Source organism: Electrophorus electricus, chromosome 17, assembly GCF_041902795.1.
Source record: "Electrophorus electricus isolate QZ-2024a chromosome 17, ASM4190279v1, whole genome shotgun sequence".
Taxonomy (NCBI): Eukaryota; Metazoa; Chordata; class Actinopteri; order Gymnotiformes; family Gymnotidae; genus Electrophorus; species Electrophorus electricus.
The window spans coordinates 6535901-6558444 of record NC_137513.1 but is presented as its reverse complement, the minus strand read 5'-3'; the positions used below and the strand labels follow the sequence as shown (position 1 = coordinate 6558444).

The following is a 22544-nucleotide window of genomic DNA, read 5'->3' as shown; positions in this document are numbered from 1 at the left end:
TCCTCTCCCAGTTTGTAAGAAACTATTTTATGGGCAATTAGTGTGTAGTGTATTAGAGTAGATCGAGTTCATAAGCATGGATAAAAAATATAGAAGGCCCACGATTGTGACACGTTGGCTGAGTGATTCTGAAATAATGGCACATTGTTAAAGTACTTCTAATTTTAATGCTTGAAGTGATTTCTGTAATTTGTGTCTGCAATTACATTGACGAAAAGAGGCACTAAAAGAAGCTGTCATGGTTTAAATAAACTGGAGGTTCAGCTCTAATGAAGGGATGGAGAAAGGGCTCAGTGCTGGATGGACAGCACAAGAGCAGAGCTGTACACAATCAGTTGGTCAGTCACTCGCTGCTAAACAGAGCATTACGTCATCATGCAGTTCTACTTCTGTCCACACAGTAGCACCGTTTCCCACACTAAGAGAACCGGCTGCACTGAATAGGAAGCAATGAAAGATGCCTTGTGATTCTCCATTTCTCAAGTGACTGAAATAGCATGAGATCAATGGAATAAAAATCTTTAACACTTGGCTAAAATGAATGCATTTTTATTTATTTAATAGCAACAGGATAAAAAAAACAAAAACAAAGTTTTTCTGATTCTCCAGAAAAACACAGGCCAGCACACTGCTACTTACAGACATACAGAAACCTCTCAAATCAGTGCAAAAATTATTCACAAACAAAAACTAAAATAAAACAAAAAAATAATATTAAAAATGAAAAAAAGGTAAGTAAAGTGCATGTTTTGAGAATCAGTTCCCTTTTCCTTTGATGTTTGAAAGCCTTTGAAAAGGGCACATACTTGCATACACTCATACTATCACACACAAATACAGTAGCATACACTCACAGTTTCAACTTGGGTATGGACCTCACAGATCGAGACATTAACAGGCCGAAATCTGGCACTGTGGCACACCCCTCCCTTGACAGTTCAGTAAGGGTCACATTGTATTATACAGAACAGTGACAGTCTTTTTCTTGTCTGCTGCTTTGCGTGGCCGGCGCACAGGGTGTGACTTCGAATGCAGCTGCCGTGTACAGGTTGAGACGGTGGGCAAAGCAGAGATGTGTTCGGGCGTCCCTGCCCCACCTGCCTGCCTATGCTGTAGACATGAAAATGAGGTGTGGGCGGAGCCTTCAGTCCTGTTTGTTTCCGGCAGATGCATGGCAGGCGGAGAGCTAGAGGAGCTCTGAGGTAGAACACGCTGCTTCTTGTGGGCATCATCAGTGCAGTGTGGGAGTGAAGGGGTGTGGGAGGGTTGCACAAGGCCCCTGGATGCAGGGTGGAAATCCCAGTTGTTTAGGTCATGCATCGACAGCTCTAGCTGGTCCAATTTGGCCAGTGAGGCTGAGCGCTTCATAAAGGAAGGCGGGGTGAGGCCAGCCTGCCTGATTCGTGCCTCAATCTCCATGGCCCGCTGCCACATAGCTGGGGCTTGGAGTTCGACAGGTGCCTCCGGCTCTGCCCTGTCCCAGCCACCATTGACATGGGCTGCCACCCTGCCTGCCTCACACAGGAAGGCCTGCAGCTCACGCAGCGTCTCCTGGATCTTCTGTAGGTCCTCGTTACTGCGGGCGACATGCCCAGGCAGCCTCGCCAGGTCATCAGTGTCACTCTCCAGCTCGGTGACGCCCTCCAGCCACAGCAGGGAGGAGGAGGCAGAGCTGGGCTCCAGGCTGAGGTTGGCTGTGGGCGCTGACACGCTGCCCTCAGGGCATACACAGAAGGACGGGTCGGGGATTATGCCAGAGTCGTCGTCGTCGAGCAGCCGGGCGTCTTCCCCACGCCCCTCCGTGATCTGGATGGGATCGGTGCATGGAGAGTTCATGGCGGCCCCCGGAGGAGTGGAGGCTGGAAGTAGCTCAGGGATGTCCAGACAGGGCGAGGCGAGTGGGGAGCGAGAAGAGAGGCCCTCCTGCTCCTGCCGCAGTCTGAGCTCCAGCTGCTCAGTGGCCCGACGCACTGAGCCAGGAAGCCACTCACAGGGAGGTGAGGGGGAGGGAGGGAGCAAGGGCCTCTCCTCTTCCTCCTCCCCCTGTTCCAATTCCTGGAGTGAGGGGCGGTGCTGAGGGCTCTGGGCCGGCGGTTGAGGACAAGGGGGAGTGGCATCAGAAATGCACTCCAGTTCAGTCACCATGTGACGCACGGACACACCATTGTCATGATGAGATGGGTGGGGCACTGCAGTGGTGGGAGCTACATTTTCACAGGAGCTCTCCAAATGAGAGGAATACTGAAAGAGTGAGACAAACAGAGATTACAGTGGTGCTACTACAATCAAGACATTAGCAGTAGTGTAAATAAATTCTGAACAGCAGTTTAGATCTACAAAATGTAGGGCAAAAAAAGGTCACCGTCACATGCAATTCTGCAAGCTTCCACCAGGTGGCTGCATTGCAATACCATATTGATTTTGACTTGGGTCAATCTGAAGAAACTGAAAACTACTGCAGTCTTAATTTACAAAACTTGTCCAGTATGCAGTGCTGAGAGTAACAGCTATCTTACCTCCTCAGCCACTACCCTGTCAGCCTCTTCTGGGCACAGGCTGGTGCTTGGGGAGTGTATTGAGTGTTCTGCAGGCGAGTGGCCCTGGCCGTCCTGAGTCAGCTCCAGGAACCTTTCTCTGGCACTGAAGAAGTCTATGCTGTCTGTGCTGAGGCCGGCAGAGCTGGGGTTCGCTGAGCTAGCTGCCGTCTGAGTATGTTTCTTGTTATGGCAGCTTTCTAGGTCACTTTCAGAGGGATGACCAAGCGCTGGGGAGGCTCCTAAGGGACTTGTGGCAATAGGTGTTCCTGGAGATGTTGAACCACCTCTTGTTTCACTGATTGCACTCACAGTGTCCAGACACAGGGCCAAACTCTGAGACATGGAGGAGCTGGAGGTTTGATCAGGCATGATCAGGGACAGCTCAACAGAGTCCGGCATTGGCTCAGGCACAGCGTGGCACGACTCAGTGCAGGGGTCCGAGGAGGGCCCCTCCCTTACATGTTCCGGAGGCAGTGGGGAGGTCAGTGTGTGGTTAGAGGGGGAGGGAGAGGGAGGTGGCATGTAGAGTGAAGCCAGAGGGTGAAGGCGGGTGATGGGCACAGTCACGGCAGCTTTCAAACTGCAGCTCTCCGCCATGTTCTGCTCAGGCACCACAGTGGCTGCCCGTGGCCGAGGCAGGGGCGGCAGTGAGGGGTCCTCGCACACTTGCTCAGAGGCAAGCCTTCCCTCTGCACTGGGCCTATTGGGGGTGGTGCAGCGGTGTGCAGGTGGCACGTCTGGCACATCCTCTGTGCTGGGCTGCGGGTCGTTGAGAGACTGGTGGGTGACAGCAGCGAGCATGTTCTGGATAGACGGACAGTCACCGTTTTTGAGGTGGTTGTTATGGGGGTCTGAGCGGCCCAGGGTGCGCGTGGTTTTGCACAGAGGCTCCTGCCGCTCAGACAGGTCACTGTCCGAGTGCGATCGCCACAGCTTGTTGTGCCTCTGCTTGCTGGGAACAGAAAGAGGCTGAGGATTAGGTTAAACACATTTAACCAGCACTATTACTCAGTCACCAACACTGTATACATTTGCATTCATGTCATAAATGGCATAGTAATGGAAAACTACTTTAACACTTTTCTTTTTTTTACTTTTCAACAAGAAAACGTTGATGACTCCTTTTTCTCAGACAATAAAAGGAGCTCTTCATGCGTAAAAAGGAATATAAAAATCACAGCAGAGCGTAGAGAAGAGACTGGCAAAGAATGTTACCAAACAGCTCCTCCTCCCCTGTTCCACTGTCACTCAAACTCATATGAAACTATAGCCGACTCATACATAATGCATTCAAAAGTAGGGCAGCAAATTTTTAAGCAAACACTCAGATCTTTTCCATGAGCAAACGGAAACTGTCATCTTGTCCAAGTGCGCGAATGTGAGTCATGGGTGTTCCCTGGTCTAAATCACAGGCATGCAGTAAAAGAGGACAGTATACTACGCCAGCATAATGTCGCGCAGGTGTGTGTGCGTGTGTGTGTGTACCTGGCCAGCAGGATACCCTGATACTCCTCCAGCTGCTTCATGAAGGAGGGGTTGGGCTTGGTGACGGTGCGGCGCTCTTTGACGTGCTCAAAGGCGCGCCCCAGGTCCCAGCCATACTCCTTCATGGCGTATGCGATCACGGTGGAGGCTGAGCGGCTCACGCCCATCTTACAGTGCACCAGGCACTTGGCCCCTGCTTTCCTGCAGTCAAATACAGCACTCAGTGCGTGCCCTTAACACTGACACCTGACTCCTCGGGGCTTCTGTGGCCCTAAGTGAAGGAGAACCCCTTACTTGGCTTTGGAAATAAACTTGTAGGTGTCATTCCAGTTCTCTAGCAGGTTGGTGGCCTCTTCGTCATACACGCGGATGTTGTGGTACTCGAAAAGTCCAGGGAAAAAGTTATCGATCTCGCGCGTCACATTGAGGATGTAGCGCACTCTGTGGGATATGGAGTAGCAGAACGAAATAAGCAAAGAGTTCACCGAGCAGGCCGGACATACTGACTTAATCCTGGAGCCCAAAACAATAAAACTCACCCGCTGTTCTGGAGCTCTTCCAGGTTAGACGCATTCCACTCTGAACCCTGTATTAGAGAATCCTGAATTAGTTTGTTCCATTATATGCAGGCCAACCTGGGACAATGCTGGAGTGTAGAAAGAAAGTTGGCGGGTGCCTCACCAGGAAGACATGGTCAAAGATCTCCGTGGGGCTGTCCATCTGGCCCAGGATGACAATCATCTCATTGTCGATGAACTCTTTGAACTCCCGCAGGTTACATACCATCTGCATTTCTAGTTCCGTGCGGATCTAAGAGCGACGAAGCAGATAAGCTCGTCAGTGCAGAACAGCCAGACAGCAGTCAGACACTACAAGGCTTACAATCTCATCATATTATCCAACATGATGGTTCAGCTGATGGTACCCTGTGAACAGTAGCCTTTGAAAACTGGCAGGCTCTTACCTCTTTGGAGGTGACGTTCTCCAGGTCTTTCTGCATCATGATCTCTCTCAACCGAGTCTTGATCAGTCGCTCTGTGCGCTCTCTCTCCGTTGGCCTGATTACACAGAGTAACGCTCACTTTAAAAGAGGGTGCAACTCATCACAGGCATAAAAAAATTAAGCAAATTTCAAGCAAACACAGGCACAGCCTTAACAGTATGGGCAGGGGACTCTCATATCTCTGAGTGTTGGGTCAATGGTGGTGTGGCTGTGTATTATCATTAAAATAAAGTCATCAGTGGCCTCTTCTGTCTGGGGTCACTGAGCAGGAAAAGAGGACTTTGGCTTATAGCCAGAGCAACATGACCTCTGGCTGGGGGCGTGCTTTGCTCGCAAACCCCGCTGGGGGTTTTATTATTGACAAAAAAGAAGGAAAGGCACTCAGTGTAGGTTAGCTCCTTCAACAGGCGGCTTTGTGTATACAAAAGTGTTTATGTAACTCTGGGCCTGAAGGCCCCCGTCATCTGCTTCCTTCTGCTTGCACACTTGAGCAAGCATCTGAGCGTAGGGCTGGGCTGCTACTGGGAAGCAATGACGTAGTGTCATCTCTGAATTTTATGTCCAAACACATTTTCAAACGCTGCTCCTATACGCATTTAAAAAGCTTCTAAGTGAACATGGAGGCGGTGCAGGGTTGGGGAGAGGAGAAAGGACTGGGTCAAAGGCTGGTATTTCACCTTTGACAGGGAGCCCAACAGAAGTCGTATTGAATTCAATTTTGCTGTGTGCATTGCGGCGTTCGCCAGGCCCACAAATGTTATTTTTATATATAATATATATATATATATATACACAAATAAAAAACCTTGTGACCTGCTTCCCCTCAAGGAAGGTCGCTCAGTCTCACTCCCTAGTGTGTCTAGACCCATCTTGCTTGTTTCTTTTCTGAGCACCTGTCTCCGTCAGTCCGCGTGTGCATCTACCTAGCCACCTAATGCCTTTTCCGTCCGTAAATCAAACTGTCTCTGAGAGGAGCTATATAAAGCGCTGGCAGCAAAGGTGCCTTACAAAGATAAAAACACATACACATGGGAATATTTCCAGCCCTGGGGGAATTTCCCCTTCTGACAGCATAAATAAATGTCTGGGCCATGCTCTAGAAGCACTACCAATGTGGCACGACTTTTAAGAAGGTTGAGGTGACGACTATTGCTTTACCGGTCACCTTTCTGGTTAAAAATTGCAGCACTGCAGTTCTCGATGGTCACAGGATTATAAGATGATGATCATGAGATCTTTAGCTGGATGCCTTGTACTCTGATCCAAGCACATTCTCAGCTGTATTTGTGTGTGTTGTTTTGGGTGTGCTGTTTTGGGAACACATCCACATGACATGGAGTGTCACATACCCCTATTGATGAGAGGAGTGTAACATTTGGTATACATTAAACCAATTCTGCTTGCCATGTTCCAAATATTACTTTTTAGGTCTAACAAGCATTACACTCTTCCTGTTTTCCCCTGTGTGTGCCTGCACAGCACTCACACATCGGTGAAGAGCACAGGTGAGTCGGCCCGATGTGACTGCACATCCTGCATGGCGTTCCACTCATTGATGCAGTGCTGTTCGGAGGAGATGCGGCTCTGGTAGTAGCTGACCCACGTGAGAAACAGACTGCCTGGGTAGTAGTTATGACCCCGCGCTACCTCACAAGCCTTGTGCAAAGACTGCAGGGCTGACCTGAGAGAGAAAGAGAAAGAGAAAGAGAGAGAGCAAAAACAATGATGGGCATTAGGACCCCTAAACAAGGAGAAAGAACAAAAGTGAAAAAAAGAAAATGATAAATGAAGATTGAGGAGAGAAACAGAGTGAAATATGGAAATCGGTGTGGTACTCACCACATGGCCTGTACAGAGACAGGTTTGAAAATGTGGACTCTGTTGGCAGTGGATACACTAAAGCCCCTGTGGAGAGACAAACAGAAGCAGATTCCACACAGGTACATAGAACCCAGTGGCACAGTGAGCACAGATGTAACACAAAGTGTGATCACTATCTTACCCATCTCCATCCAAGTGAATCAGAGTGTCACTCCACAGAGGCAAGACCAGCCCCACAGTGCATGGCCTGAAGGAGATACATCACCACACAGCACATGAGCAATCTGGTCACAAGCCACATGACCACAGATGACCACAAACCACTGAAAGTGACCACTGAGGGACTGACCGGTCTGGGCTAGTGAAGTCCAAGCCAAGAACCACACTCTCCTCTGTGTCCTGCCTCCCACTGGTGGACACAACAACCATATACCGTGTGTATTGAGGATAGGCACTCTCTAGACGGACAGCCTGAAACAGAGAGAGAGTGTGAGAGAGTGAAAAGAGCAAGACAGTGTGCTTCTCTTTTCAGTAAGTGGAGAGATGGGGCGGTGTCTACCAAGCGGATGCTGTCCTCTGGCCGCAGCAGGGTGAACATGGTCTGCAGGTGTTGCTGGAGGTCACCTGGACAGAAAACAAAAGGCTGATTAAAGGCTAATTCACAACTAGTTCTTCACTATATTCACAGACACCCAGGACTGTTCCCCCACATAGGTTACAGCACAGTACCAAGCCACTTTCACTTCTTTTCACATGCGAAACACATTTTCTACAATTAGCCCACATTAGGCCTGCTCATTAGTGTCCTTTTATAGGTGCCAATGCAACCTGCTTACACACTCTGGTCACACACGCAGAGAAATCAATGCCCTTCATCTGCAAGGACAAGCCTATGGAACAGCTCTCCAAAATAGCCTGACCTATGCATTGGCCTCCAGCCCACAGACGCATTCCACCACTCACTGGGTGTTTGGCAGTGTAAGCACTGAGGCTGCCTCACTGGCCTGCATTTCTCCACATCAGTGTCTGACAGTGATGCTAATAATGGATTAGAGATATTAATCTGTATGGGTGTGTGTGTGTGAGAGAGAGAGAGAGAGAGAGAGAGAGAGAGGGAGAAGCAAAATGAATGATCAAATATGTTTCCCCGTGTGGGTTCACTATACCTGTGTGCTTGTTCCACCGATGTGTGATGCGGGGCACTGTAGAGGGGGAGGAGCCATTTCCACGGGGTAAAAAGAGGGCAGCACCTTTAACTGTGAGGAAATTCTCACTGATACTGAAAGAGAGAAACAAAAGAGAGAAGGGAGAGATCAATAGCAGCAGACAACAGCAGTAGCATCAATACCCCATCAAGTTTTGCAGTAAGTGTGGACATGGTACTGTCCACACACAGTGACTTGGATTAGTTTCCACACTTGCACACCCACACTTTTGAGGTTCAGTCTCTGTAGGACCATGCAGCTGGACCAGGCACAGTGAGAACATACTGCAAGTCTTGAAATCCCAGCAGGGACACATTAGGCCTCCAAATAATATCTCACATTTAAATTGTAGGGCAATTGACCAAGCCACATGGGGGGGTAGAGAAAGCATGATACAGTTAGTGTGTTTGTCTGCGAGATAGAGAGAGTATGAATGGATGACGATGGTCATGATTTAAAGTGACCATGCAGGTGTGAATCATACCTCTACTCCACCACAATGAGAGTGCGGGGGAACATAAGTAGGACTTATGACAGCTAGCATTACAAAAGCCATACCATGAGCAGTACCCTGCCTCAGGGTACTGAGCTTTGCCCAGTGGTCTACTGAGCCAGCAGCAGCCCTGTCTGCTGAGTAAAAGCATTTCAACCACTTCAAAGCAGCCAAGATTACACCGTCTGTGTGTGCGCGCACGTGCCCTCTCCATCAGTCATGCGGCTGTCTTTCAGGAGCCGTCGGCAGAAAGATTCCGCAGACATTTGCGGAAGGCAGAAAAGCAGATTCAGGGCCCACAGAACAGCCAAACAAAAACACTGAGCTCATTTCCCATAACCCACTCACCCCTGACCCAGCTGTTTCCTCCCTCTGACCCACTCTTCTCTTTTTACTCCATCCTTGCTGGCTCCACCCAGCCATCCTCTCTTTCTACTACATCTGGCTCTAATTAATGTCTGACCTGAGGGACTGCATATGCCGCGTGCTCCTGTAAAGCACGGGATTATCTCTATCTCTGTCCCTTCCTCTCCATTGCAGACAGGCCACGTTCATATCAGGACGTTATTTGTTGTATTTAATAAAGGATACCAAAACGTAGCAGACACACCACACAGTGGCAGGTTAGGAAATAAGCAGCAGCAGCTGGCATATGGATAAATAGGCACTGCTAAATATAGTTGAAACCTAGTGAATGGATGCACACTATTGATAGGCTTCTACAGTTTGGGCTTCTACTGTATAACATATCTGGTGACACTTTGGTTTGAAACCTGATGGTCCTGCTGCACATGCATGTCAGTGCAAAGCTCTTCAAAAAAAACAAACATTATTTTTTAATTCCTGTCTGGATTCTGCAAATTTAATGCTTGCATTCTTATAATAATTTGCCCTGCACACCTAAAAGTGAAAAATGCAGCAGGTTGTCAGAAAGCCATACTCCAGCTGCAGCATAGGAAGACGCTGGAACGTATGACATGGCATGGATGCCTTGTGCAATGCCGCTGGGCTGCACAGGCTGGAAAAGAGGGCACCAGGAAAGAGGGCACTAGGTTCACCCACAGCCCCTCCCACCTGGTGGCATACCATTCACCCTGACATGTAAGGGCAATACACATGCAAGTATGAACGCTCATATAGCCAGGGGTGGGTCAGACCTGATGGGTCAGACAGAGGAAACCTGCTTGCCTGGACCTAGGAGGAAGAGGAAGGGGAAAGAGGAAGGGGCCATCAGCTGGAATCCCACGCTGGGCAGGACTTGTTAGGGCATGGACATGGCCATCTCTATGTAAGGGGCCAAAGCACGCCAGTTGCCCGCCCCTACTGCAGGAGGAGAGATGCCTGACCCCCACCCTGTCCCTGCCCTTATTAGTCACACTCCCTTTGGGGAGGAGATAAATATAGGTCCCAGCCTCAGCCTAAGCAAAGGCCTTAAGGGTTCAGGCCTGAAAGATAGCGGCTCCAAGACAGCAAGCCTGGCTGCATTCTGTCACCTTTTAAGATAAAGATTAGCTTTTTATACCAGCTACTGCACAGCCACAGACAGAAAACAAGTCACACTAGGGTTACCTATAGAGAAAACTAGCCAAAACAAGGAAAACAAAAACCAAAACAAACAAAAAAAAAAAAATCCCAAACATACAACTGGGATAAAAGTTCAACACAAAGTTCCAGTTTTCAATTTTAGCAAGACAGATTAAGGGCCAGTTCAAGCCAAAGCCTGCATCCCCATTAGACCATCCAGCTGCCCAATTAAAGGCACACCCAACTACACAGAGCAGGTGGGAGGGAGCAGGATTCAGCTTTGCAGCAGAACATGGAGATGATGAAGGTCACACACACAAAGGTAGATGTGACTGAGACAAGCCTGTCACACTATCCCAAAATAGGAAATCCAAGTGCACAAGACCTGCCGTCTTCCCTGAATGAGTAGGGCAGTTAAACCTCTGAAAAAGCTTGTTGAAATGGGGACAGTTACCTCTGATTTTGAAAAGCTCAGCCACTGACGCTCAGCAAGATAAAGTGCTTAATCATTTACTCACTAAGAGAAATAATCAACCAAGCTCTGTGGTGTGTAATTTCAGCGGAACTCTGTACGTTTGAGGCCTAAATCGGACTTCCTAATATTGTTGCCAACACAGCACACACCCTTAAGTTACCACATTAGTATTGTTTCTACCTCTTCCTGGTAGAACACGTACGTGTGTGTGTACGTACGTGTGTGGGTACTCATAAGTGTGAAAGGAACAGGAGGGTCAAACATGCTTACTGAAATTTACGTTTCATCACACTTCCTTGTTTGAAAATATGCTGCAGTTATCAATTACACATTAAAGGCCTGCTGCCAGGAAATCCATCAGTACAATACACATTTCTAATTATAGGCTCAAGGTTTTCTTTTTCCTTTATATTCACAGTACGTGGTCAAAACAAATGAACAAGGTTTAACCTTGCTTTATAACGTCTCATATCCACATTATTCCACCATCAGTTTGTGATTCATCTCTGACAGGTATGACAAAAACAACACTCAAAATTCCCTAGAAATCAAACTTCCCACATCCGTTCCAGACTGTAGCATACATGGTTAGTTTGTACATATGCATTTACGTACCTGTAAACAAGAGACTTAAATAAGCGTGTAAATTTGATACAGTTCAGGATTAAATGTCTCAAAGAAGAGAAAGGTGACATGCAGAACATGAAAGTGAGCTCTACTCAGATTTCCAAAAACGCTGTAGTTAAGTTCTGACATGTCTAATAGATCAATTCTCAATATCCCTGAATGAGAGTGTAACATGATTAAGGTAAACGTTTCAAAATGAGACAACAATGTAAGTTTAGCTTGTACATACAGCACAGTCAAATGAGACATAGTAAAGCACTACACAATAGGTGAAGCTACACTATAACCATGTTTTGGTCGACACATCAAAATGATAGCGCTATAGTTGGCCCCCACCAGGAAATAAAAGTAGAGAGCATAATAACCATATTGACTTTAGTAAGGCAAGCATTCAGTGAGAAAGGATTTCCCGTCACAGGTACACAGGCAAGTGTAAGCAAACAGCCATCAAGGACATCAAATAAACAGAAACCTTTCTTGAGAGATCTCATGATGGGCTGGTTCTCACACAACTGGCTTCTTGGCATTCTGTTGGACTTGTTCATTTTTGAAACACACAATCTGTGGTTGAAATAAAGCCTGTCTGTGGGTCATTGCTGCACACAACCTTAACTATATATGTCATACACAAAATTTAAGAACATTCAACTTGAGTCTTTTTGTCCGAGACAATTACACTACCTGCCAAGATCATATTTTTTAAATAATCTGGAAGTTAACATCAAGCAGGGAAGACACCTTGCTTGGAAACCTGCTTACATTTCACTAATGCAGCTGTGTGTGTGTCTAATCTCAATTTAGGTATGCTTCTATTAGCCCACAACCGTTGCATATTTAAACTTCTTTGATCAAAGTTTAACTCCGTAAACCAACGGTTCTACAAGCAAACATACAACATTACAGCCAGGCAGCATCGGAATGGCTGGACCCATCAGATAAACTCCGGGCCAGGTAGGTGAATCACGTCGTACGTGTCACACATTTCAAAACAGTTAGAACGTTCCTCACATCCTGTTACGTCACACGTTTAAAAAACTGTATTAGTCATAAAATACAGAAGCCTCTGAATTTAATTTACTATGACTATAAAAGGTACTTGCTCTGCTCGTAAGGTTATATGGAAATCGATGTAAGCAAGTTACAATATACGTTACATGATTAAATGTATGGCTTGTTTGAATATACTTTCTGCGTTGTCAACGTCATTACAAATTCGCTATTCGCTAGAACAGCTCTCTTAGAAGACAGTAGTTTCACTAAAAGGTAAATGAACATGGCGCTCAACTTACAGCCTATCGATCTGGTTCTGGGACACGACTGCGTCGTCCGAGAAGTACGGCATGATTTTAGCCCCACAGCACGCGCAGAATCCACCGGGCGCAGAGCTCTCTGTGACAGCTAGGCTTCCCTGGGTCATGGCTCTAAAGTCGAGGAGCTGCTAGCAGCCGGATATCCTCAAAGACTCACTCTTCCACAGCCATGGTATTTCCACGCAGGAAAAGAAATGAACTAACAAGAACTAACAAAAACAAACAAACAAAAAAAACCCGCGACAAATGGCGGTATAATCACCCACTCCAGTACCTAAGGATCTCAGTGATGCATTAACGCATCCCTTTGCCGTCTAGGCGGTCTAAAATTATGTCATCTTAGAAAAAGAAAGTCATTAAAATGTTTTCTTTTAATTAAACAACAGGGAACCTATCCCTTACAGGGTTTTGAAAAAACAAGAACCTGCGTAAAACTAAAGTAATTCCAGCCAAGTTAGACATAAACAGCAACCAAACGATCCTGTGCTTACGCGTTCTACAGCTCTGAAACTTCCACTCAAGCGGACTAACGCTTGAATACACTGAAGGAGGGGCTGCTGACATGTGCTTCAGGCGGCTTCTTCAATTTAAGGTCCTACAGACAACCGACGGTTCAGGCTATCCAGCAGTGACAGCGCTGCGTAACACGATCGGTGCTGTGATCATAAGCTTCGAGCTCATTTCAGGGTATCCTTCACACTACTGTTTTCAAGGAGAAGTTGAGCAAGTCTATGCATAGCTTTAGAATGCAATACAGTCACGAGTAGGCAAAAATAAATTTAGCACCAATATCCAAAACCTAGTCAATATTTAGGGTTGTTTTAAATGTTTTCATAGCCCTTCTAGAGATACGTTACTGCCAGACCATCCTTATTTGGGACTTAGCAAAAGATTGATGAGCAAGGAGAGAGATTTAATTTACATAGTTCAAATAAGTTCTTTATTCTAGTTTCTGCTTATACCAGCAGACTGAGATTTTTAATTTAAAAAAAATGTTTGTTTATGCAATGTGTCAGCTCCTGGTAGATCCAGGTAAACATAGGTGTATATAAAATAAATACTCAATATTCAGTGGCTCCTATATTAGAAAATGTCTTTGTTCTTTTAAATAACCAAGAAGTGGTTATTTATGTGGAAGTGCTCTTGCATACCAGTGATTTTGTCTGAGAATACTGAAATACTGAAAACTGCACATCAGTGTTGGTCACCATTTACACACACCTCTAACGTCTCATTCTAACAGCCCATCGTAGGTATTCTTTGGCAGTGAACAAGATCTGTTGACATTAAGTACATTTTTAAATAAGCCAAGTAAAAGATGATAAAGAGTCATCCAATAATGATGTGTCATCCAATAATGATGTCCTCTTTATAACAATTAAGTTACAATTATACCAAAAACAACACCCAGATAAAAATCAGTTCATCACCAAAGCAAAAATTCTATTGTTATTTAAGTAAACAGAATCTATCTAGGCCATGAGTGCATCAGTGCTAATGTACATCTACTACAGTGACATCCTGCAGCATGTCCCCCGGCAGAACAAACAGCTGTTCTTTAAATAGAACACTTCTCAACATTCTACACCTCTACACTTCTTGTCAACTTTGTTAATTACAGTTAATTACTTGCAGCATCTTGGTACTTAACCCCGCAAAACTTAACTCCCCATTGCCATTTCTTTTTTAGGGTAACCATGGAAAATTATATCTACATGGAGAGGACCCAAGACAGTTTCAGTCTATGGCTTAATGAAGAGCAGGAGTCTTAATTAATTGATCTCCCAAGCGGCTGGGGAAATGTAGCTGTTATCTTGTGCTCCAGTTCGCAGCAGTGCAAGGCATGCTGTCTGGCTCTGATAGGCATCAGTGAGGGCTGCAGGAGACAGGATCTGCCTTAATTCACCTGCACGTCAATGCAGCTTCCCAGCAAGAGCTTGCCTAGTGAACAGTGGGCCGAAGGCTGTGATCAGCTAATTTCCCCAGCTTCTGTGTGGGAGCACTCACAGAGCCACCCAGATAAGTACAGGGTGGGCTGGTGTCTGAGCTCTGCGTAATGAAAACACAAACAAGACAGGCATGAGTTATCAGGTATGAGGGTAGGAGATGCAGGCACCCACTGCGAATGTGCTGAGGAGAGTCCATGTAGTAGATTACAACATAGGGAGTGTAAACACTGCCCGAAGATGTTCCTTTCCATCACTCAGCTGACCTCCATGCATTACCTGCAGCTTAACGAGCCAGGAGGCAAACACCTTATTCCATGTCTTACATGGGCACTTGCACAAGGTGTAGCCTGATGTGTTTGTAGTAGACTTGTGCTGCTAAGAACTTTCCCTCTCCGCTTGGCTTGAAACCTGAGATGCACTGTTGTCATGTCATGTTTACAGAATCCTTCACCCATGTTGTGCAATGGTTTTACGATTGCATGCAAGAGCCACTAAAAGGACCTAAGCGCTTCCTAGATCCTGGATTCTCCCCAAGTTACCCCCAGCACAGGGCCATCTTACTCCAAACACCCAGCTGTTTCCTATACTTGGAGCAGGAAATATGAGTGTCACCTACTTTAAACAGTGCCATACAAAAACAGCAAAAACAATCCTGGGCTCCTAGTCAATGAAGTTAATTATTCAGATAAAATCTTTTATTAATTTAAGATCTGAAGGAATTCTAGCAGAGTCAGAACCAAGAACACAGATCTTTTAAAATATGCCTGTGGCAACACAAATGAATAAAGGCAGATGGGCAGAAGCATCTGACTTCTGCATGTTTTTGGACTTATTTGAGATTACAAACCAGCTTTAGCGTTACTTTAAAATACAGATATTGGTCATATGCCCCTATCAGAGCAATAGCACCTCATTCACAGCAAGCAAGGTAGAGCGGATGTGGGTAGTTTAACAGTGAGAGCCTAAGAGAAGCACCTGCCAGGTGAAAGAAGAGTAACACAGGCATGATTCAGCTTGCTCTGCCTGCCTTGCCCAGCCCTGGGAGGAACAGTAGCTCAGCCTAAGCATCACAACACTTACACACACCCACACGCTTACACACACACACAAACACACACAAGAACCTGCTGAGCAACATGCAGCAAATATAGGCTAGAAGTCAGCTGACATCTCCCATATTTCTCTGCAACACTGACTCCTTTCCTTTTAAAACAAGTCTGAGTTCCTGTTCAATCTTCTCTTTGATTTTTCCAGTGTTTCTCACTCCTTTCACTCCAATATCAGCTCTAAGCTCAGCCTCTGGCACAAGGCCAAGTAACACAGTCAATGAGCGTCAGGCTATGGAGGACAGACTGAACGGTCTCCGAAATGTTCCATGATTGTCTCTGCAAGCCAGCAAAAGCTACACATTTCACAGTGACCGCTGACAGCCTAATGACCAAGTTTCCTAATCTCTCTTGCAGGTGCAGCTTTTCTCCTATTCAGTTTGCTTTCCTTTTTAAGAAATGAACACAATAATATGAACAAAGGTATAAGCTATCCTATTACAAAAGATATGTCAGATGGTAATACTTCATTATAAAAAGTGAACCAATTAATTTCAACAAATTTTCAAAAATTCATATACATAATATCTGCAACCACATTGTGTGTGTGTGTGTGTGTATGTGCATGCACATTTGATACATGGTTTTGACACAGGATTAATTTTAGCTACCTGTTACATAATTAGCTGCATTAGAGTGTTAGATGGTGGGCTGGGTCCCTACAGTATGGAGGGAGGTGAGAACGCAGCGGTGCTAGGATAAGTTGGAATCACAAGGAAATTATATTCTTGTGACAGAATTACGTAATCCTCCGCATAATAGTGTCCACATGTGTGGCTGCAGTTAAATGCCAAGTCGTGGGGTGTACTGCACAACCCGATGCCAGCATTTACGTTTTGTTGGATACTGCAGTACGAACACCTGAGGTCACATAAGCCCTTCTCGGGTCGTCCCCCTTCCCCCAACACCACGGTATGAAAATCTGCAGATAGTGTGCAGACGATCTGCACTCCAAAGACCTGTTTACACCTGGACATTTCATGAGACTGGAATGTGGATTGCATTCTGATAAGATTTTAACAACATGCATTTACACTTGGTAGTCAAAAGTGCCTACGGTTAGTCACTTTGAAATCCAATTGCCATGTAGTGCGCAATATGCAAATCAGATCATATACAACTACCAACTGCTTGTGTTTTTCCTATTTTCCACATTTCCCTGCTATGCAAATGATGGTCGCTGCCTTGAAAATCTAAATTTTGCATGACGTCCTGTATTTTAATTTTCTTTTAAGTGAATAAGTCTCTAGCAATAAGTCCTCTAGTGACAAGGTACAGCATAATTCAACAGACTTATCTACTGGGTGACGCTGCATCTGAACTTAAAGTTCAGAAGAAATGATAAGAAGTTGAAAGGAATCTTCCTTTAGAAGTTCATGTGATATAGGTCTCAGAACATGAAACTGAGATACTGCAGAAGCACCAATCAGATCAACAGCAGAAACACTGAAAAATAAAATGGAATTTGACGTCTACGTTGATGAGCTGCGGTCTTTCAAACACAAATGTAAACAGCTCACTTGCATCAGATAATTGATAATAATGCAAATAATGCCACTACTTGACTGCGTCACCAGTCATGCCTTGCTAACAGTGGTAAAACTGTGCATATAAACAATGCCTTTATTATCTCTTTCTCTCTGTGAACTTACACAAACCCAAAGTATTATTATTACTATTATTATTATTTCTTTCTTTCATTTTCTGATTTTATTTTCTGCCAAAAGGACATCAAGTAAAAGTAGTGCTTAAGAGTACAAGTTGCATCCAACAACTATGGCTGTGGTTAGAGGCTTCAAGGGGGACCCAATACATCCTGAATGTCTTATGATCAAACAAGGGGGAAAAAAAACAAACAAAAAAAGAACTGAAATGCCCCAATACCCCATAAACATAAAGCACATAAAGCACCTCTATTTAATGGTTTCCCAGGATTTTGTAGGGATTTTGTTGTTCTTAATAATACATGCAAATATCATGAAGTGAATATCAGAACCTATGTGCTCATCTTTTCCTGAATCAACATAAATGGCATAAAGAAACCACCACACTTGCCATACTTTAATGATTAAAACAAGGAATACTCCTGTTCAGGTGTACCACAACACTCACTATGTGAGCCTACTGCCCATTTCTGCAGCCAAATGCCACATATTTCCAAACTGGAGAAAGCCGCAAAGCTGCACAGTGTGTTCGGGAGACAACACCAACTACTCAGTTTAGTGGATGTAGCCAAGCAAATTCTGGAGAGAGGAACTTTCCCTTCGTCCCCTCCAGTGAAAGTGCATGCTGTTGTTCTCTTCTGCCCTCCTGAGAAGGACCCCAGCAGAATTGCTGGGAATCTCAGTTGTGTGGCCTGATGAACCCTACTTTGCATTTACCAAAATAGTTCCTTTGTTGGTGGAGCTCCTCTGCAGCACATGGATAAGGCGATTTTTTCAAATTAAATTTAAACATACAATTCCTCAGACCGTTTTATCTAAAGTACCTTTAACTGAATCGATGACTGAACATACTGTAGACTCTTAGCATCATTTATTCATGCAAGGATCACAAGGCTCCACAAAGTGGCTAAAGTGAGTACTGCACTTCTCTCGCCAGGCTATCTGCCCATGAAGGAGGTTCCAAATAAATCAGCAACAACAACAAAAAAATGCTAAAGGTTGTCATTGTTTCAATAATGAAAGCACAGGTCTTAAAAGGATTCTAAATATTTTGCAATGAACCACGGACCAGTGTTCATATCAGCAGGCTTAACAGTAGGCCCTAACCTCTACGTAAGAGGAATTCATATAGTATTCCTTTTTCTTACTTTTAATCTTACTTTTAATTCTGTACTGGCTCCTATACTATGTAAGAGGAGGAGTTATAGACTAATTTGACAGTTGCTATTCTTGAATGAAAGTTAGACAGGATGGGGATGAAAAAAGTGGTCCTACCTCCTGGGCTGAGAATGGCGATCATCCTCTCCACTCCCTGCTTCCTGCAGGGACAGACATACAGACAGGAAGGAAGGAAGAAAGGACGAAACAAAGGAAAGAAGGAGAGAAGGAAAAAATGAATGAATGAAAGAACAAAAAGAAAGAAACCATCTGTGAGGATAAACAAAAATATTATCATGATCATACACATATACACAACAGCCATCGTTACATCACACAAGTAAGAAACATACTGAAAATTAATTTAATAATTAAGCAAAAAAATTAAACCAATTCATATTTTAGAATGGTCTGGCATAACACAAACAATAACCAAAATAAGTCACTGGATACATGCCCATTAGTACCCAGCCCATCAACACCACTTCCAACAACAATGTCCCAGAAGGTCTCTGGTCCACTTACTGTTTCACACCCCACCCACACCCCACCCATCTTTAGAGGGCAACAAAAACAACACCACTGCTACTTAATCCCATAAGTACTCTCCTACATCCTGGCCTTCAACTCTTTTCTGTAACTCAATTAAGCCTGAACTCAAAAACCACACCCAGGAATGGCCAAAGGCAGTGAATTAAAGCCGTGCATATAAAACCCAGTGGCTGTCAGCTTCATCTGTGTGTGATGGTCACACTGGCTCTTATCCACACACTGCAGTTGCCGCATCCTACAGTGAACCATACACTTTATCTCAGACGACAGGGAACAGTGAAAGACATGGCAAATACAGCACTAATATAGGCCCAAACGTTTCCATCTCAACTGCAAAGATAACACACAGTGCAGTGTTTCTCACTTTACCACCAAGTATAAAGAACATACTTAACCTTTTCCCCATTTATAATCTTTTTTCCAGAAAAGCAACTCATAAATCTGTATAAAATGCTCAGATCATCACAAAATACATGCCAGAAGCCCAATATTCCCAATGTGCTAATCATTTTTCTCTAGAAAAAGCTTGAGGCATCTCACAAGATGACTCACATGGTTACCCCATGGGAGTCACATTATGCACAGCTGGTAGCATCATGTCCACTGAGGAAAATCAGACCAATCAACTCACATAGCCTGATTTTCTTTTATTTGGCTGCAGCCTTTCTATGCATCCTTTCACTAATGGTCTAACATAGATACTTCACATCTTTTTAGAACAGGTTACCACTAAGAGAGATTCAGTGTGGTCAAACAATATAGAATATAGATCAGTAACACTGTTACCCATTTGTATTTATTGAACTATAAGAACTGCACTGTTACATGCTAGAACCAACAATTAGAAATATTTATACTGAGGAAAAAAAATTATACTGGTCTTTTAAATCAGGCAAAACAATGTTTGAACAAAAGAATAATACGCCATAAGCCAGGGCTTCTCATTACAGAAGATAGCATAAATTCTCCTAAAACCGCCTCCCCTGTAATTCTACATGCCCTGTCCTGAAATATGAACTTGGGAGAGGGCAGAACTGGGAGCTTTTGCCATATGTCACTGTGACTGCTGCATTACTGGACATTAAACCATCATTTTATGATATATTGTCACAAGTACTTGGTAATACACTAACCCAATTTTTATGCAACGACTGCCCCAGGATTAAGTAGAATAATGTTTCCTGATTTTTCAAAGAGTATAATTTTATTAATAATACAATGATCATTAAAAAAACAAAAAACACTAAACCATGAAAGCTTCATTTCCGTGAATAAGCATTAGGTTAAAGACTCAAGGAAAATGTCAAGAGCATACCCGCTGAGCTGCTGAAGTTCTAATACACCTCACCTGACTGAACTAATCAAACAAATAAAGGCCATCACAAAATGGGCTGTAGAGTACAGGGGTAATGCAACAGCACCAGGAAAGGCTGCTCTATGTTAATTCTATCTTCATGAACGAAACAGGAAACTTGGCAGTTTAATTAAGGCTCAATACCCTTCGCAGCTACAGAACCTCTGAAAACTAATCTATTTGGATAACTTGCTACACGGTGGCAACTTTGCTCCAACTCACTTTTAGCTGTTGAATTACAAGTTAGCTAACCTAGGTTAGCCAGCTAGTTTAGCTATCCAGCTTTCTGTATCAACTAGCTGTTAGCCAATCTGAGTAACGTTAAATTATTTGAAGAGTTGGCTGATATCTTCCGAACACCAAACTATAGTTAGATAGCTACATGTAGAGTCAAACGACACATGTTTGTCGTTTAACAGATGTGGTGACAAGTAGCTAGCACAGTAAAAGAAGACTACAGTACCAAGCTAATCTGAAGACTAATGTTATCTGAGAAGGGCGAGCCGGTGGTTGCTAGCTAGCTAGCCAGCCAGCTAGCGGAAGTGTAACCCATCTTGAGCTGGCATTATTTTGTATGCCAGTACGATGAGGCAGTGTGAGAAATGTAGCGTCTCGCTATCGGCAGGTGACTCTTCCTATCTATTGTACTGAAAACGTACTAGCCCGCTATCTTATCTTAGCTAAGTTTATAAGGAGCGACACAACTGGGCAGCTAATCATGATAACGCATGCGCAAACGTACGGAACGCCGTAAAATTATTTCATAACTGCGAAGTATTTGGATAACTAGCTAGCTCATAACTTACCGACACACTCGGACTGGAGCTAGTACTGGGAGTTGGCGACCGTTGCACGGTGACCAGCGCCATTCAAAGTGTAGGAAGTGACAGCAGCAAAGAAACTGACATAATTTGAATGGTAAGGTAGAGGAAGATGTGCACCGCTTGCGGGGTCTATTGCATGTAGTAGCTAAAGCGCATGCGTCAGAGTCCCTACCAGTGGTCAGACCAGACGTCCTACGATACAGATACAAAATATTAGAGACTGGAGTGGCTCAATAGTAAATCATTTTAGGTCATGACAAACATAGAATACAAAGAGACAGTATAAAGGCATATGAAGGACCTTTCGAGTGTTAGTTTGTAAATAATACATAAAAAACAAGGAACAGTGAGTCGCGTGGTACGTCTCTTTGAAATGAAAATGTTCAAAATTATACTACAAGAAAATGACCTAGTAATTAGAGCGCTTGTAGTATGGAATATGTACCAGGGCTGTCTGATTAAAGAAAGCTGTCAAACAACTTATTAAAAGCATCCATCCATCCATCCATGCTTGATATACATCAGAAACCTGAAATTTCGGATGGCAGAGAATACAAACTGATGTCAGATCATCTTAAAACATTATTTCATTGTTTCTGAGTTTTCAACTTTGTTTTAGTGTTTTTATGAATTTGGCAAGAAAATAATGGGTTAAAAATTATATATTAACTTTCAATTCTAACTTTCTAATCTATTCTTAGTTTCCATTTGACCATCTGCAGAAAGGTTATCAATAGGTCAAAGCATAAGGAAAAAAGACTTTTAAAGAATATAATATAAAAGAAATTGGTAAAGGATATCAAATTGCTGTAAAAAAAAAAAGATGTTTGTAGCCTTTCTTTGTTTACCTTAGTAAATAAGACTGCTAATATAATTGCAGCTGAATCAGAGTTACCAAGAGAGAACCACAGAGGAAAGGATGGCAAAGAATACTGAATATGCATTAAATTATTGGAAATATCTGGGACACACATTATCAATCCCGGCTCCCTTTGTATCCCACCCCCCATTTTATACCAGTGAGTCTACATGCAGTATCACTGCAGTTGTGTTTATGGGAAAACAAAGCAATTACCAACCTTGTACATCAATCAAATTGATCCAAAAATTGAACCATATGTATGCCTACAGCACAATGCTTTGGGTCTGATGACCATTCTATTCCCCTGTCCATCTGTAACTTTGTGTTTTTAGTGTTGCTTATAAAACTATTCCTGAAACTCCTTGTAAATAATGCCCCATTAAGATTTCTTTTTAAGACACTACACAGACCTGTTTAGCTGAACTACACAAGAAAGGCTCACATGCCTTCTTTGATTTCATAACGACCATATGACTATTATTTGTAAATACATTACAATGGATTCTGTAATACTTACGATATTCTGATATCAGGTACAATTAAATGCATTTACATTGCTGTTCATGGGTGATATAGTAGTAATTGTCATTGATTT

General features: G+C 44.0%; 1 protein-coding gene across 2 annotated transcripts; it reads right to left on the bottom strand.

Annotated features, from left to right (window-relative positions):
• Positions 1–533: 533 nt before the first annotated feature.
• On the bottom strand, positions 534–21214 carry ssh2a (slingshot protein phosphatase 2a). 2 transcript variants are annotated; one of them, XM_081699611.1, is made up of 15 exons: positions 21070–21214; positions 18475–18518; positions 8013–8125; positions 7406–7470; positions 7196–7317; positions 7028–7093; positions 6865–6930; positions 6512–6706; positions 4987–5080; positions 4704–4832; positions 4562–4608; positions 4317–4463; positions 4023–4223; positions 2517–3489; positions 534–2241 (listed from the first exon to the last, which is right to left on the bottom strand). In XM_081699611.1, exons 1-15 carry the CDS (start codon positions 21130–21132, stop codon positions 949–951), a joined length of 3618 nt encoding a protein of 1205 aa, XP_081555737.1. In that variant the 5' UTR covers positions 21133–21214; the 3' UTR covers positions 534–948. The 2 variants fall into 2 exon arrangements, with proteins under 2 accessions (XP_081555737.1, XP_081555736.1); XM_081699610.1 differs by lacking the exons at positions 18475–18518; positions 21070–21214 and adding an exon at positions 12460–13004.
• Between the last annotated feature and the right edge of the window lie 1330 nt (positions 21215–22544).

Excerpts from the sequence above, each read along its gene's own strand:
- ssh2a (XM_081699610.1), bottom strand. The coding sequence starts at position 12,587 with ATGACCCAGGGAAGCCTAGCTGTCACAGAGAGCTCTGCGCCCGGTGGA. Across the intron at positions 7,471-8,012 it reads TCGGTGGAACAAGCACACAG|GTGACCTCCAGCAACACCTG; the intron begins GTATAGTGAACC and ends TTTTCTGTCCAG. Across the intron at positions 4,464-4,561 it reads GAAGAGCTCCAGAACAGCGG|AGTGCGCTACATCCTCAATG; the intron begins GTGAGTTTTATT and ends CATATCCCACAG.